Genomic DNA, 16699 nt, shown 5'->3' with positions numbered 1-16699 from the left:
CCGTTTCTTTCCAATTGTTTTGCCCCGGGCCTCGTACGATGATTCCGACTATTTCATATATAGTTTATTGCATTCAGGTTTGCTTCCAAATTTTACGTTTTRATCACATAAACACGTATAAAGGGGATAATTGCAACGTATTTGCGAAAGTGTATGTTACATCATGAGATGTGAGAGTCAAGGAGATCTCTACCCTGTCACCAACCAAGTCTCCTCCACTTACACTTTTCCTGTTGAAAAAATATTCGAGTAAGATAGATGAAACAAAATAAAGTTTTAATCTTTATAAAAACTTTAAATCTTTAACGAACAAAATTAAAGCTTTTAGAGTTCAAAACCCACAACACCTCAACAGAGTGTCAATTCACACAGATTGAATCTATCATTCRCGATAGGTTCAATGAAAGAAAGGAGTAGAAGCAGAGTTGTTCACTTAGTGAGCAGAAAATTAAATACAATGCCAAAATACAAAAACCAACCTGGTTAAACTGTCGATTCGAATTTTAATCTGCATGGAAAAACCTGTCCTTTAAGGTTTTATACGACCACTCTAAACACTCTATGAGTTTGCTAGTCTCAAAGCCCTAGGATTTGATGCAGTATATGATTTGGTTATGAACAGCGATAAAAAAACGAATATAGAGCACGGTCGATTCAGAAATCGGTAGAAAGAAAGAAAGATTCGAAAGCAGCGATGAGACGAAGAAATAACTGTTTGTTTTTTAGACGGCTTCAACCCAGTATAAATACTACGTGAAAACCCTAAAACTCTCCATGATCACCTCCTAAAAAATCACAGATCATGGTGAGAATTTTTCTCAACCGAATCATTATATCAAATGTGATTAGACTCAGTCAAATCCGGATTTTGTCTTTACGAAAAATCAGTTATTTTCTTCTCCTCTCGACTTTGTATCAAAAAGATACTCGGAGCTCGGGGCGAGGCTCCATCTGCTCCGATACAACGTGCAAAGTGTGCCTCCTCGCGCCACCTTCGCGAATCCCGCACCCTCGGCCTCGGACACGGCCACGGCCACGCGTGTGCGTGTGTGTTGGGCCTTCCACTCAAGACCCCCACCATGAGTCCACCAACTTGTTCAAAGCCCACTTCTAGAGAAAGCCTTATAAGCTTCTCTAGAAAATCCTTTTCAACCAATGTGAGATGGAAGACAAACTTCCAACCCACAAATTTTCGAACAATCCCCCACTAGGTTGGAAAGTTTTCTGACATTCATTGTAGATAATGTTACAGTGGTGTCATTAAGATTAAACCTTGTTTAATGTAAATATGCAAGAAGGGATCAATCCAATGGTATCCTTAGGATTTAAACCTTGAATCTTGCAACCACTCCGGCTTACTTACACACTTCATCTATCAAAGCTTGCTCTCTCACTGAGTGCTAATATGGCCATGCGATAAACCCTGTTTCATGACTTACTATAAGAGAAACCACTACTCTTCTTTTGAGGCATCACCACCTCTAAGTCATATAGGCAAAGTTCTATAACATCTTCATTGTTAAGATGCCTCTAAACTTTGTTAAGAAATTAACTCATCCTTGTTCTCGACAACACCGTACTATCTTTCACCTTATATGGATCTATCATTTGATAGTACCTTCTATCAGTCAAGTGACTTGTTGTTACCCTTTAAACTTGGTAGATAGGAACACTATATCCGAGTTGGGTTTCCATTACTAACTAATTCTATGTGGCTTAAGACCCATGTCTCTGGTTGTTGACCCTACCAAGTCTCTCGTCAGAGGCTTCGTTAGTGGATCTACCAAGTTCCCACAAGACTTGACAAACACAATACTTATGGTACCATCACCAATAAGTTGTCTCACGTAGTTGTGTCGGAGACCTATGTGTCGCGACTTCCCATTTTATATGGCATTGTATACTTTTGACAGTGTGGCCTCATTGTCACAATACATGAAAATAGAAGGAGTTGGTCGAGGCCATAAATGGATATCTGTCAATAAATCTCTAATCCATTCGACCTCTTTTCCCGCTGCCGCTAGGGCAATGAATTCGACTTCCATAGTCGAATGGGCGACACACGTTTGTTTCTTGCTCGCCCAAGAAATCACCCCTCCAGTAAGAGTATAAATCCATCCACTTGTGGATTTAGAATCACTTGAGTGATTTATCCAACTGGCATCGGAATATCCCTCCAAGATTCCTGGATGCGTAAAGTATGTCAACTCTAGTTCTTGGGTTCTTTTCAAGTAGCCCAATACTCTGCCAATTGCTTTCCAGTGATCTGAACTCGGATTCTTGGTATATTGACTCAGTCTACTCACAACAAAAGCAATATACGGTCTAGTGCAATGCATTGCATACATCATGCATCCTATTGCACTAGCATATTCTAGTTGAGCCACTGCTCTACAGTATTTTTATCGAGTTTTACACTTGAATCAAATGGAGTGTTAAACTCCTTTATATTCAAATGTTCAAACTTTGTCAGTATCTTCTCTATGTAGTGAGATTGATATAGAGAGATTTGAGATGCTGACCTTTTGATATTTATCCCAAGAATGGTATCTACTTCTCCAAGATCTTTCATCTTAAAGTTCGAGGATAAGTACCCTTTTATCTCAAGAATACCATCTAGATTGGTTCCGATGATCGACATATCATCAACATAAAGACATATTACCACAGTGTACCCTATCGTGCATTTTGAGTAGATGCATCGGTCGGCCCCATTATCTCGGAACCCGAAAGATGTGATAGTCGTATCAAACCTTTCGTGCCACTATTTAGGAGCTTGTTTTAACCCGTATAGAGATTTAACAAGTTTACACACTTTATTATCTTGTCCGGGTATTACAAATCCTTCAGGTTGCTCCATGTAAACCTCCTCGCTTAAATAACCATTCAAGAAAGATGTTTTCACGTCTATTTGGTGAATATACAGTCCTTTTATGGCAGAAATTTCTATAAGAGTTCGAATGGAACTAATTCTAGCAACTGGAGCATAGGTGTCGAAATAATTGACTCCCTCTTTCTTTCTATATCCTTTTGCCACCAATCTAGCCTTGAAGGAAGATATTGAACCATCAAGGTGCATCTTTCTTTTGAATATCCAATTGGAACTGATGGGATTCACCTCTGTGGGCAAATTTGCCAGCACCCAAGTTCCATTACCTAAGATGGAGTCCATCTCATCATTTATTGCTTCTTTCCACATTGGAGCATTCCTTGAAGTCATGGCCTCTTTAATGTCTTGGGATCCTCTTCAGTATTGATAGAGAAAATGAGCTCTATTGTCACTTTCTTTTGTGTCCCTTCTACCAAATATGAAAAAAAGTCATTTCCCAGATTTTTCTCTTTTTTCACTCTTGTGCGTCTTTGTGGTTCGTCCGCCTCTATAGAGGTTTTGGAACTAGCACGAGATGAACAAGAGGGATTAGAGGCCAATGTTGGTTCTGATCTTTCAGCATCTTCTGAAAATCTATCTTCAAAGAACTCCACATCCCTGGATTCTACTATGACTCCTGACTCTTTGTCCAATAATCTATAAGCCTTGTTATTTACTGCATATCCAACGAATATGCTCTTAATAGCACGGACTCCTAATTTAGATCTTTTTGGATCAGGAGTTTGATAGTATGCAATACATTCCTAAACTCTTAGATAGTTCAAATTTGGTTTTCCACCTCTCCAGAGCTCATATGGACTGGTTGGAATCACACGACTAGTGATTCGGTTATGAATATGACAAGCCGTCAACAGGGCTTTTCCCCAGAGATTGTTAGGCAACCCTGATTGGTTCAATCTATAGTTGACCATTTCAACAAGGGTTCGGTTCTTTCGTTCTGCCAAGCCATTTTGTTGAGGAATAAATGATGAGGTCCGTTCATGTTTGATACCATTCTCTTCACAGAATGTATCGAATTCTCTATTAAAATATTCACCACCTCTGCCTGATCGAAGTATTTTTATCCGTTTTTCGAGTTGATTTTCGACTTTAGCTTTATAGAGTTTTAAAGGCTTCAAAAGCTTCATCTTTTGAGTGTAACAAATAAACTTGTAAAAAACGACTGAAGTCATCACAAAAAGTAATGAAATACATTTTACCTCCTCCAGTAAGTATTCCATTTAATTCACAAATATCATAATGAATCAACTCTAAAATTGATGTGTCCCTTTTAACAGAAGGAAAAGGTTTCTTTATAAACTTTGATTTTACACAAGGTTCACATTTTCCAAAATCTTTGTTATCAATTTTGATTAATCTTTTATTATGCATCTTTTCAATATTTTTTACATTTGTATGCGCAAGACGTATATGCCATAAAGAAATAGAACAAACAGAATAATCCAAAGAAGCAAATTTATTAAAATCATGAGGGATTACATCACCTTTAATCATAGAAACGGAAAATTTTGAAACGTCTTCAGACGTGGTTAAAACATTGCTACCTACTGAATCACTAGTTCCTACCTCCTCATTACCATCCTCACTCAGATTCAGGCGATACATACCCAACTGGTAGTATCCATTTCCAATGAACGTATTCCTCTTGTAAATCACGAGCTTCCTTGCCTCTATATTTATTCCAAACCCGTTTTCATCGAGTTTTCTTGTAGAAATGAGGCTCTTGTTAATGGAAGGCACGTGAAGAACATTTCAGAGAGTGACGGTCTTGCCGGAAGTGAACTTCAGTAGTACGGTACCCATTCCAACGACATCCGCATGACCGTTGTTAGCAACTATCACTTGCTTCCCATCTCGAACCGGTCCATATTCAACAAACTTGGACCTGGAGTCACAAGCATGAACAATGGCTCCAGAGTCCAAGTACGAGCCACAATTCTTGTAGAGGCCTCTAAGATCATATCAATCTCTTCCATGTGGAGATTCGCCACAAGGTGTTGAATCCCCTCAACAGAATTAGCAGCAGGGGGTCTGGACTTTCTGTCCTTGCATTCACGAGCATAGTGTTCCGTATCTTCGCTGACGTGACATCTTCTGACCCTCTTAAATTTCTGCCCCGGGTTTGATTGATTACCAGATCTCTTGAAACTCTTCTTTTGTGGACCCAAGTTCCACTTTCTGTTTGGACCTCCGACCCTTCCCTTACCCTTTCCTCCAGCCTGCACACTGTTGGCATTCATCAAAGTTTTGCCTCTCTTGTCCCGATTACATGCCTCTTCCTCGATTCGAAGATGTTTTAGAAAATCATCCAAAGAATAATCTTCGATTTTATGCATCATTCTAATAGAAAAATCTTTCCAAGATGGAGGCAGTTTGTCAATCACTGCCCGTACTTGGAAAATTTTAAGGAATAACAATAGAAAGCATTTGAAATCTTTCCAAAATGGAGGCAGTTTATTTACTAAAAATTGGAGCTCATGCAGTAGCTCCAGAATCGGTTTTTCATCAACCATTTGAAATCTCAAATATTGAGACACAAGATACTTGTTAGTGCCATCTTCTTATGACTTGTATTTGAATTCCAATGCTTTCCACAACTCTCTAGGGCACGTAATCAGGGAATACATATCATACAGACGATCTGACATAGCATTCTTAATATGTCCACAAGCAAGAGTTTCCTCTTCCTTGCAGATCCTTCTCAGTTTTTCCAGATCAACAATTCTTTGAAGATCCGGCTGTTACCCTACTTCAGGGACCGGATTTTCAGGAATAGGTGGGAGGCTTGGGTCCAGAACATAGTAGAGTTTTACCACCATCAACATGAACTTTACTTTGTCTGCCCAATGAGTGTAACTCGACCCGTCAAACTTCTTGAGTTTCATCATATCTTGATTAATAATACGGTAGTTTCTGGTGTCCATTATGTTTTAAAACCTTAAATAATGTTGAAAAAAATATTTGAGTAAGATAGATGAAACAAAATAAAGTTTTAATTTTTATAAAAACTTTAAATCTTTAATGCACAAAGTTAAAGCTTTTAACGTTCAGAACCCACAACACCTCAACAAAGTGTCAATTCACACAGATTGAATCTATCCTTCGCGATAGGTTCAATGAAAGAAAGAAGTAGAAACAAAGTTGTTCACATAGTGAACAGAAAATTAAATGCAATGCCAAAATACAAAAACCAACCTGATTAAAATGTCGATTCGAATTGTAATCTGCACGGAAAAACCTGTCCTTTAAGGTTTTATACGACCACTCTAAACATGCTGTGAGTCTGCTAGTCGCAAAGCCCCAGGATTTAATGCAGTATACGATTCATTTATGAACAGCGATAAAAAAACGAATATAGAGCACGGTCGATTAAAAAATCGGTAGAGAGAAAAGAAGATTCGGAAGCAACGATGAGAGGAAGAAATAACTGTTTGGTTTTTTTTTTATGAATTTTGAGATGGCTTTAACCCAGTATAAATACTGGGTGAAAACCCTAAAACTCTCCATGATCACCTCCCAAAAAATCGCAGATCATGGTGAGAATTTTTTCCAACCGAATCATTATCTCAAATGTGATTAGACTCAGTCAAATCCGAATTTTATCTTTATGAAGAATAAGTTATTTTCTTCTCCTCTCGACTTTGTATCAAAAATATACTCGGAGCTTGGGGCGAGGCTCCTTCTGCTCTGATGCGGCATGCGAAGTGCAAAGTGCACCTCATCGCGCCACCTTCGCGAATCCCGCACCCTCGGCCTCAGCGTCGGCCATGCGCGCGCGTATGTGTTGGGCCTTCCACTCAAGACCCCCACCATGAGTCCACCAACTTGTTCAAAGCCCATTTCTAAAGAAAGACTTATTAACTTCTCTAGAAATCCTTTTCTACCAATGTGGGTGTCACTCCTTCTTTGTGGCATCAACGTTTAGGTTACCAAGAGCACTTATATTTAATTCTTTTCGTCATAATAAGTTTATTAATTGTAACCCATCTAGTTTTTTAGATTTATGTTCTTCGTGTTGCCTTGGCAAGAATATTAAATTACCATTTGTTTCTTCTAATTCTACCACATGTATGCCAGTTGATATTCTACATAGTGACATTTAGACGTCTCTCGTTTTAAGTGCTATGGGTCGTCGATACTATCTGGTATTTTTAGATGATTACACAAACTTCGTTTGGACTTTTCTGTTATCTAATAAGTCGCAAGTATTCTCAATTTTTTGTGGCTTTAAACGATTTGTCCAAAAACAATTTGAGCTCACTATTAAATCTCTTCTATGTGATAATGGGAGTGGAATGACAATGCTCGAATGCATGAATTATGTAAAACTAATGGCATCTCGATTCGTTTTTCTTGCCCGTACACGTCTTCCTAAAATGGTAAATCTGAACATGAAATTCGTATTCTTAACAACATGATCCGTACTCTTCTTGTTCATGTGTCTCTTTCGCCCACGTTTTGGCCTTACGTCTTGCAAACGGACCCATCTCTTAAACATACTTCCTAACAAGCAATTAGAATCTCATTCTCCTCTTAAAGTCCTCAATCAAAAGGATCCTTCATATACCCATCTTCGTGTTTTCGGGTGTTTGTGTTTTCCCCTCATTCCCTCCACTAACACAGATAAAATCCAAGCCCGATCAACCCTGTGTGTATTCTTGGGTTATCCATCCATCCACCACGGCTACAAACGTTACGACCTTTCTTCTCGAAAGATCATCATATGCTGCAATGTAGTGTTTGATGAAACAAATTCCCATTTGCCACTATGCACTCTTCATCACCACACTTTCTTATGAGTTCTTAGAATATGGTTTTTCACCATATTTTCTCCATCATCTCTAGTTACGTCTACATCTCATGAGCCTATAGATCAATCCATGAGCACGACAAACACAAGCCCAACTTCCCCATCACCCCTTCCCACAACCAGCAACCCAATAAGCCCGCCTACAGCAGCTTCTCCGGTTTCTCTAACCCGTGGAAAACCACCACCTCCACCACGTCCGATCACGCAAAGCCAAAGTGACATTTTCAAACCCAAAATTCCGTTTAATATCCACTCTACATTCTCACGTTCCCTTTTACCTCGTGACCCATTGTCGGCCTTACATGATGTTAATCGAAAACTGGCCATGGACGATGAATTCAATGCTCTTATTAAAAATAAAAAGTGGGAGTTGGTGCCCTGTCCTCCTAATGTCAATGTTTTCAGATCTATGTGGATTTTTGCTCATAAAGAGCATGCTGACAGTTCTTTCGAGAGGCATATGACCCGCATTGTAGGTGATGGCAACACTCAACAAGAGGGCATGGATTGCGAGGAGACTTTCAGTCCAGTTGTGAAGCTGGTAGCATCCGTACGGTTCTTAGTCTAGATATGTCGAAGTCATGGCGTATCCACCAACTTGACGTGAAGAATGTATTTTGACATGGAAACCTTAAGGAGACTGTTTACATGTGTCAACCATTTGGTTTTCGTGACCTGGTTCACCCAGACTATGTTTGTTTGCTTAAAAAGTATTTATATGGGCTCAAGCAAGCCCCCGAGCATGGTACACCCGTTTTACGGAGTTTCTAGCGACTATAGGGTTCTCACCGAGCACCTCAGATCATTCTCTTTTCATCTATGCCCATGGTCAGGATGTAGCTTATTTATTCTTATACGTGGATGACATTGTTCTAACCACATCATTCGAGCCTTTGTCTCATGGTCAGCAAAGTGGCAACTCATGCTCTCATGATCGAGTGTTTGAGGCAGAATACTGGGGGGTTGCCAATGTGTTCTCTGAATCGTGTTGGCTTAGTTTCTTCTTGAGCTTCGATTTCCTATTCAAAAGGCTACCTTGGTATATTGTGATAACATTAGTGCTATCTATTTATCGGGCAAATGGTTCAACATTAGCGCACTAACACATTGAGATGGATATTCACTTTGTTCGTGAAAAGATCGCTCGAGGCAAAGTTAGAGTTGTACACTTTCCGTCACGGTATCAGATTGCTAGCCTACCATTAGTACTACTTGAAGATTTTTGGAAGATCAAGGGATTACTCTCTTTCAACATCATATTATATGTCTAAATTTCATAATATATAGATTTCTTATTAGACCAAAAAATTATGCATCATATACAAGTTAGTTACAATAAGTTGATATGCCATGCTTTTAGACTCCCAAAAAGTTTTTAGGATAATTTTCGAATAAAACATTTTATTAATGTTTTTATATGACGTTATTTGGAAAAAAAATGTCTTATAAAAACATGTGTCCTAAAAAAGAGTTGTTCATGGTACACATCTGAAAAGTGTCCAATAATAACACACTTCAGATTAAACAACTTTTTTCGTACTTGTGGTTTGTTAAAAAATTGCGAATTTTGTGCTTATGCTTTTGAAATTAAGGCTTTTTGTCTGTCTAGTTTGCATTCATTGATATTTTCGTCCCCGAGGCTAGCTAACTCTGTAAGTGGTTTACCATTGATTATGAGGTGAAAAACAACAATGAATTTTATATTGATTATGAGGTAAAAAACAACAATGAGTTTTATACCACGAGGATGAAAACAACAATTGAATTGTATACCACATGGACAAAAACATCAATGCATTATAAACCATAGGGACGGAATTTGTAATTTTAAAAAGGTAAGAACGGGAATCGCAAATTTTCACAAACCACATAGATGGAAACATCGTTTAGTGTACAAAAAAACTTGTTAGAATATCCAAAATATGTCCTCACGTCTTATTTCTTGGTTTTATAAATGTAAGTTCTATAATTCTTTAAAGTCGATTTTGTTATAATTACCTCTTTTAGTAAAAGATTTATGGCATCACCATATGTTTGGGTTATCTTTTAAGTTGTCTTTGTTGTGTGGCATATATAAATAATTAAACAGATCTTCCATAGAGAAAGGCTTAATGGACACTATGGAGTAGGCGTGTTTATAATTTCAAACTTCATATCTTCCTTCCCCTTCTTGACGATGATGTCGTTCGTTACTGCAATCGTAACGTATAACATGGTGAAATTCCAATCGGGTTTCTCCCGTATTTTGTATGCCTGTCTTGATCTTCTATTCTCCATTGCGGTCGTAGAAAGCTGCATGATGGTTGTTGCTTCACTTGTTCCCAACTTCATGATGGGGATCATCGTTGGTGCAGGCTTCATTGTAAGAACATCTCCAACCAATTACAATACTATTTCTTACATAAACATGGGATATTCTTAGTATGTTCATATTTATTTATAATTAAATAGGTTTTTAGTAATATCCATATATATGGAGGATCAAATAAGAAAGACAACGATGTTAAGAACATACGAATCATTTGGTAAAAGTGACGTACGTTTTCATGTGCATCTTCATATGTGAATAATTGGTAAAAAAGTAGATAAATAAATGTGATTTCATACATGTATATTCAAATGAATTCTTTTTTAGGTTTGCCAATCATTCATATATGAAAATTTTGTTCTTGCATTCTCAACATTTTTGTCTTATTTGAACCGTCCCTTGTTTCTATATTATAACTTTACAAATTACACACACATATATATATATATATATATATTATGTATATGTATATTATCTTTGTTTTGCAGGGTATTATGATGATGACTGCCGGGTTCTTCCGTCTGCTTCCTGATCTTCCGAAGCTATTTTGGCGATATCCAGTTTCCTACATCAATTCTATGTCATGGGCATTACAGGTAATTTTCTATGAATTTAGATCATCTCCAACCATTTTTTCTTCAACCTATTATGCCATTTCTTAAATCAAAATAATAAATATATATATATATATATAGATATATAGGAGGTTTACTTTGCAAACCATATTATTTGTATAAAACCGTACAAAACTCATTCAACCAATCATAATTTTTTATTTTTTTCTAGTTTTTTCATTTTTCTTTGTAATTATGAGAGGTTGATTAATAATTTTTATTGTGGAGGGTATTAATCATGGATATTATCACAATCATTATACTAATTTTAAAGAAATACATGAAACAGTTTCATTAAAATTTCATAAATATTATATGAAACAATTTCATGATCATATATGAAACAATTTCCTCTAGAAAAGTATTATATGAAACAATTTCATAATATTAAACAATTTCATGAAACAAAATCATTAAATTATACAATAAAATCGACGGATAAGGGTAGTTTGCACGGTTTGTATAAATATGGGTGATTTGCATTTGATCGTTCCTTTATATATATATATATATATATATATATATATATATATTCATGTATTATGTATATAAATTTTGTTTATTAATATTTATATATTTATTAAGTTTACAAATTATACCCAAATACTTAAATTTCTATAATAACTTGATATATTATATTACAGGTACAAATTTCAAAAAAAAACAAACAAAGTTTTATATTTTAAATGATTAAGTACTTAAACTATTTTTTTGAATAAAAAATCATTAAACTTTTTTTTAAATAAACCATTAAACTTTATTATTTTAATTGATTAAATCCTTAAACATTTGTTTAAGAATAAACATCACACTTTTACAAATAGGTTACCTACATCCTTTTAACACAAAAAAATTATTTTTTCTGACTAGGAAAAGTTCAATGGTTTTTATTTTAAATTCAAGGTCTTAATCATCCAAAATATGAAAGTTTAATGATTTTTAAATGAAAAAATAGTTCGGAGACATAATCATTTATAATAAAACAGTTTAATAATTTTTTATTAAAAAAACAATAGCTTAGGGGCAAAATTATTCAAAATGAGAACTTGTTCAGTTTTTTTAAACTTTCCCTATATTATAATATTGTTTTAAGATTTAACAGAAACAAAATTGTTCATAACTGATTTTGAATTAAGTTATATTTACATATTAACTTAAACAAACATTCAATTAAATATAAAGAAACATCTACAATATTAGTAAAGAAAATTCATATGAATTTATATAAACTGAATACATAAAGTTAAATTTATTAAAACTTAAAAAATCATAAATCTAATATACAATAAAATAAAGTAAAAAAAATACATGAATTTCATACATTTGTAACCATGAAACCTTAACAAAAACTATAGTTCACATAAAAACCGTATAAAATGAGTGTAAAATACCCCATTATATACTAATGATATCCTCTTAGCACACATGATTTGTTAATTAGTGTTATAACATAGATTTTGTATAACTGAATGTGGTAGGGAGCTTACAAGAACGACATGATTGGGATGGTGTTTGATGGTCCATATGAAGGGGGGGAGCCAAAAGTTGCTGGTGAATTCATCCTAACCACCATGCTTGGGATTTCACTTCAACACTCCAAGTGGTGGGATTTGGGAGTGGTTGTTGCCATTCTCATCTGTTACAGATTGCTCTTCTTTGCCATACTCAAGTTCAAAGAAAGAGCCACGCCATTGTTTCGCAAATTGTATGCCCTGCAACATCTCAACAACAGACCATCTTTCAGGAAGACATCATCTTTTCCTTCAAAGAGACACCAACCTGTTTGTTCGCTATCTTCTCAAGAGGGTCTCAATTCTCCACTTCATTAGACTACTATTTCAACTTCACTTTACAAGTTTCAAACCATATATATATATATATATATACATATATTTGGGTGTTACAAGCGTGTATGTATTCATGGATTTTAGACAGATGAAAATATATGAGCTACTCAATTCATCACATATATTCATATTATGCTCTTTTCTGAAACCATTACATCAAAATTGAGTTTATAGGATGCAATAAATACTAAACGTTCTTATTAACTATTTTATAGGACTTAAGTTTATAGGACGAAACAATAACAAATGTTATCTAAAGTGTTACAACACGTGTTGAAACTTTATCAAGTTTGTTAGTAAGGCTCCTAGTGAATGGATCATAGAGTTTCAACATGTATGTGAAGATTTTCGTAACAGATTTGATGCCACATCGACAACAAAGATTACATGCTCTAGAAAACTCGATTCCCACTCGAATCAAGTATAAATACAAGTGACGACCTCTTCACTCAACAAGCACTCATATCGATTTACACAATTTGCAATTGATGAAGAACACAAAAATTCATAGTTGATAAAAAATTTGAGAGTCACAATCGAGTGCAAAACTATCAATACTAGGGTATATGTTTCCATTTGGATTTTGCATGCTAAACAAACCCCGTAGTGAGAGATAGTTTTCCACTTTGGATGAAAAGGATGATTGCATTTTTGGTTGGAATTCGAAATGAATTATTTCAGTAACCACTCGATCAACCTAAACTGTTCATGACGAAAAATCCACGCATGTATTAATTTGCGGTATGTTGTGCCATTTAAAAGGAATGTAGCGGAAGAATCCATGCGAATATATAATGTACTAAAAACTGTAAAATTCTTACACTTTTTTCTTCAATTTGTAGAATTGTATACTTATTTTATGGAGTGGAAGATTAATCCAAGAATGAGAGTACTATTCTAGAAAATAGAAGATTAATGAGCTTCAAAGAAGTGGAGTTGGTCTGATTTATTTAAAATTAAGAGGCTACATTGATGAGTCTTTATTATGCTCCAATAATTTGTGATTAAGTTTGTGTACATGTTAAGGGTAATTTATGTTTTGGAAAGTAACCTATGACTTGAAGTTATGACTAGTAGTATAAAAAGGGGTTATGACATCATTTCAAGTCCTACATTCAAAACAACAACTATGGTTTTTGAGAAAAATGCTCAAACCACATATGCAGTGCAGTTTGCGGTTTGGCCCTAAACCACACTGTGAACATCCCTAGTACTAGTGTACCAAAAAATGACGTCTTTTACCAATGCACAAAAGGTGATTTGAGGGATATGAGAAAGAGGGACAAGAAAGATTTCTCCTTCATCTATTAAGCATTAGAAGATGATGGTTTTGAGAAAAGTCCTGGTGCAACCTTCATAGAAGCATGGGAGAAATTACAACATCTCATAAAGGAGCGGAACAAGTGAAAAATGTATGCCGTCAAAGAGGTGAATTTGAATCATTGTATATGAAATCATCCAAGTTCTCTGATGAAATGAAGAGAAATGGAGATAAGTTGGAGACAACTTGGATGAATTCATGGAGAAGATCATACTCTATTCACTAGATTCCAAGTTTAAACTAAGCGTTGTGACAATTAAAGAAAGATTTTGAAGAAATGATGATCAAACAACTAGAAGGATCGTTCCAAACATATGAAGAAAAACCTAAGAAGAAATATGAGATCACCCAACAACTCCTCAACTCAAGGAGAAAGAAGACAAACATCATAAGAGAAGCCAAAACATATGAGCTTGATGCCAAGGATGAGCTCATAGCTATGGATGAAAAATAGAGAAAAATGGCAAGATGACTATTTTGCCCTTGAGCTTAAAATAACTCATAGCTACTAACATTTATTTATCTTTGAAAACCGTTATTTTTGTCATTTATTATAGGTCTTGAAGATTAATTACCTGGATTCACTTCATTGATGCACTAGGAATAACCAACGACTGACATTCAAATACACCATTAAGACTCAACTGCTATCATATTAAAGATCATTTAAAGATGACTGTTTTCAACGTTACTAGAAACACCTATAAGAAGACCAAGCACATCCGAGCAAAAAACGACTAAGCTCTTTCAATTCGATTTGATCACATCTACCCACAAGAACAGAAACTATAGCACAAAGAACAACTTGTTAGACATTTTCAAAGATACTGATGGTATTTTCTTAAGTTTACGCACGTCAGTTCGTGGTTATCCACGACCTATCATTGTAATCGTTGTTATTAAGGACAACGTCCCTACTTTCAACAGGGTTTTCCGCATCATCAAATCTCTTGTCTCATTTATATTTTCACTTGTGTAATTTTTGGCATAAATAGTTTGGCACCCACCAAGGAGCTACAACTAGAGATTCTCGTTTGAAATAAAAACGCTTTTTTCAGGCTTACATTTTCATTTTATGTGTAGGAATGGCTTCTACAGGTAATCAACAAGATATCATTGCTTTACTATAAGCGGAAATAAAAGATGATCGCTAGCAAATAGCTCGTTTAGTTGAGCAAAACAACAATTTCCTACAAAGAACAACGCCTAATTCTTTAAATGTTGTGGGACCGTCTTTTTCTCAATCTTTCCCATGGAGTTCCTTTAATATGCCTTCGTACACTGAAGCTCCATTTCTTGATACCACAACCACGAATCCACAAACTCAAATTCTACCCCCTTTTCCATCATGTCCACCGCATATGATTTTTTTCTTCAAGCCACTGTTCCGCTGTCGTCGATATCCATGACAACTATACCTAGTACAAGATTTCTGATCCCTAGTCTTCCATTTTCCACCTCCGATGTCCAGGATTATTTTGAATGTCGCACATAAACGGTTTTTTGTGATAATTGAACTTAACGCCCAAGGCTCTAGAATAACTCCTCCTCTTGAATCCATCCCACAACCAACGAGTAACCAAGACGATGTAACACCTCATCGCCTAAAATTCTGAAGGTACAAAATAAAAAACTTCAAACGTGGTTATCTAAACTTCCAAGGGTTATCGTCTCAGTAGACGTGGAACCTTGCACTGATTTTCAAGCATCTTCTTTTGATGACCACATATACTAGTTTATATCCCCAAAAATACAACATGTTAGCCATTAACCCCATATACTCTAGTATCTCAGATGCTAATGAACACGTAGCTAAATACAAGCAGTTCATGTGGACTGCTTCAATTCTATAACATCCCAAAAATGGGACAACAAAAATTTCCAAATAAACTGGATATGTGGTATTAAAATATCAGAATACGAGCCCATCCCAAAAACGAGAACTTAAACACGCTAGTTAGTTATAATTTAAACAAATAGGTTTAAGGGTAACAACTGCCTTATCTAATTCCTTAAAGAAATGAGATTACATTTGGGTGTCACCAAAACCACCAAAATACTTTAAACAATGGCGTCTCAAAATGCTTCATAAGCTCCCTAAGATTGGTAAAGGGACACCTATGCATCCCCACCTTTTGAACCTAAGATACATACCGACACCAAACAAGCATTAGGCCAAAAATCCTAGTGAGCATGAACATAAAGTAGGCAATCACAAAACAATTAATAATCATAACCATTTGTGAACCAAACATAACGTCGTTTTGGAATTAAGGGGAGATACCCATATCCATTGAGAGTAGCGAGATACAAGAGTATGCTCCTCATCCAATGGGATTGGGTGTCCATAAGTAATCATAAGGTTCAAGTACCTAGTGACTCTTAACAAGTTTCAATTCAAGATTAAGTTGACCTTAGTGTCTATCTCTTTGGATAACACCTCAAGCCTCACAAAAACTTAGTGCCTACACTCAAGGTAACACCTCAAGCTTTATGGTTCTTACTGCCTACCATAAAGGTATCACCTCAAGACCCAAACTTCTTAGTGCCTACTTGGTAGTCTAACCATCATAAATCCCAAGTGAAAATATAATAAATAATACATAATAAGTATACCAAAATTCATGATTTTCGATTCCCTAAAAATAGAGCCCCATATTTACATATTTTCATGACACCAATATTTCTCTCCATTTCAATCCTCTCGTTATCTTGTAAATTCTAAAAAAAACTTTTCAATTTTCTACTATGGATCCAAACTTCCAAAAAAAAATTCAAATTCTCAACATCCTGATAACTCCCAGTATCACCCAAACACACAATATGAAAACTCTGAATTTTTCATCTATGATAATCAAGTTCCTACCCCTAAAAATACCCAAACACCGTAAAAGAGTCCAAGAGCCGAT

The 16699-nt window shown here is 35.7% G+C and overlaps 1 protein-coding gene across 1 annotated transcript in view; it reads left to right on the top strand.

Moving 5' to 3' along the window:
• LOC112506138 (ABC transporter G family member 12-like) overlaps window positions 1-12451 on the top strand; it is a 48827-nt gene extending 36376 nt beyond the window's left edge. The window contains exons 7-9 of the mRNA XM_025110168.1: window positions 9790-10062; window positions 10497-10604; window positions 12101-12451. Coding sequence (XP_024965936.1) covers window positions 9790-10062; window positions 10497-10604; window positions 12101-12451 — 732 coding nt within the window. The remainder of the gene's footprint in view (window positions 1-9789; window positions 10063-10496; window positions 10605-12100) is intronic.
• The last annotated feature ends 4248 nt before the right edge of the window (window positions 12452-16699 follow it).

Source organism: Cynara cardunculus, assembly GCF_001531365.2.
Source record: "Cynara cardunculus var. scolymus isolate 2C chromosome LG 1, CcrdV1, whole genome shotgun sequence".
Lineage (NCBI taxonomy): Eukaryota > Viridiplantae > Streptophyta > Magnoliopsida > Asterales > Asteraceae > Cynara > Cynara cardunculus.
Note: the sequence above shows the minus strand (reverse complement) of the source record. Positions and strands in the feature narration are given on the sequence as shown.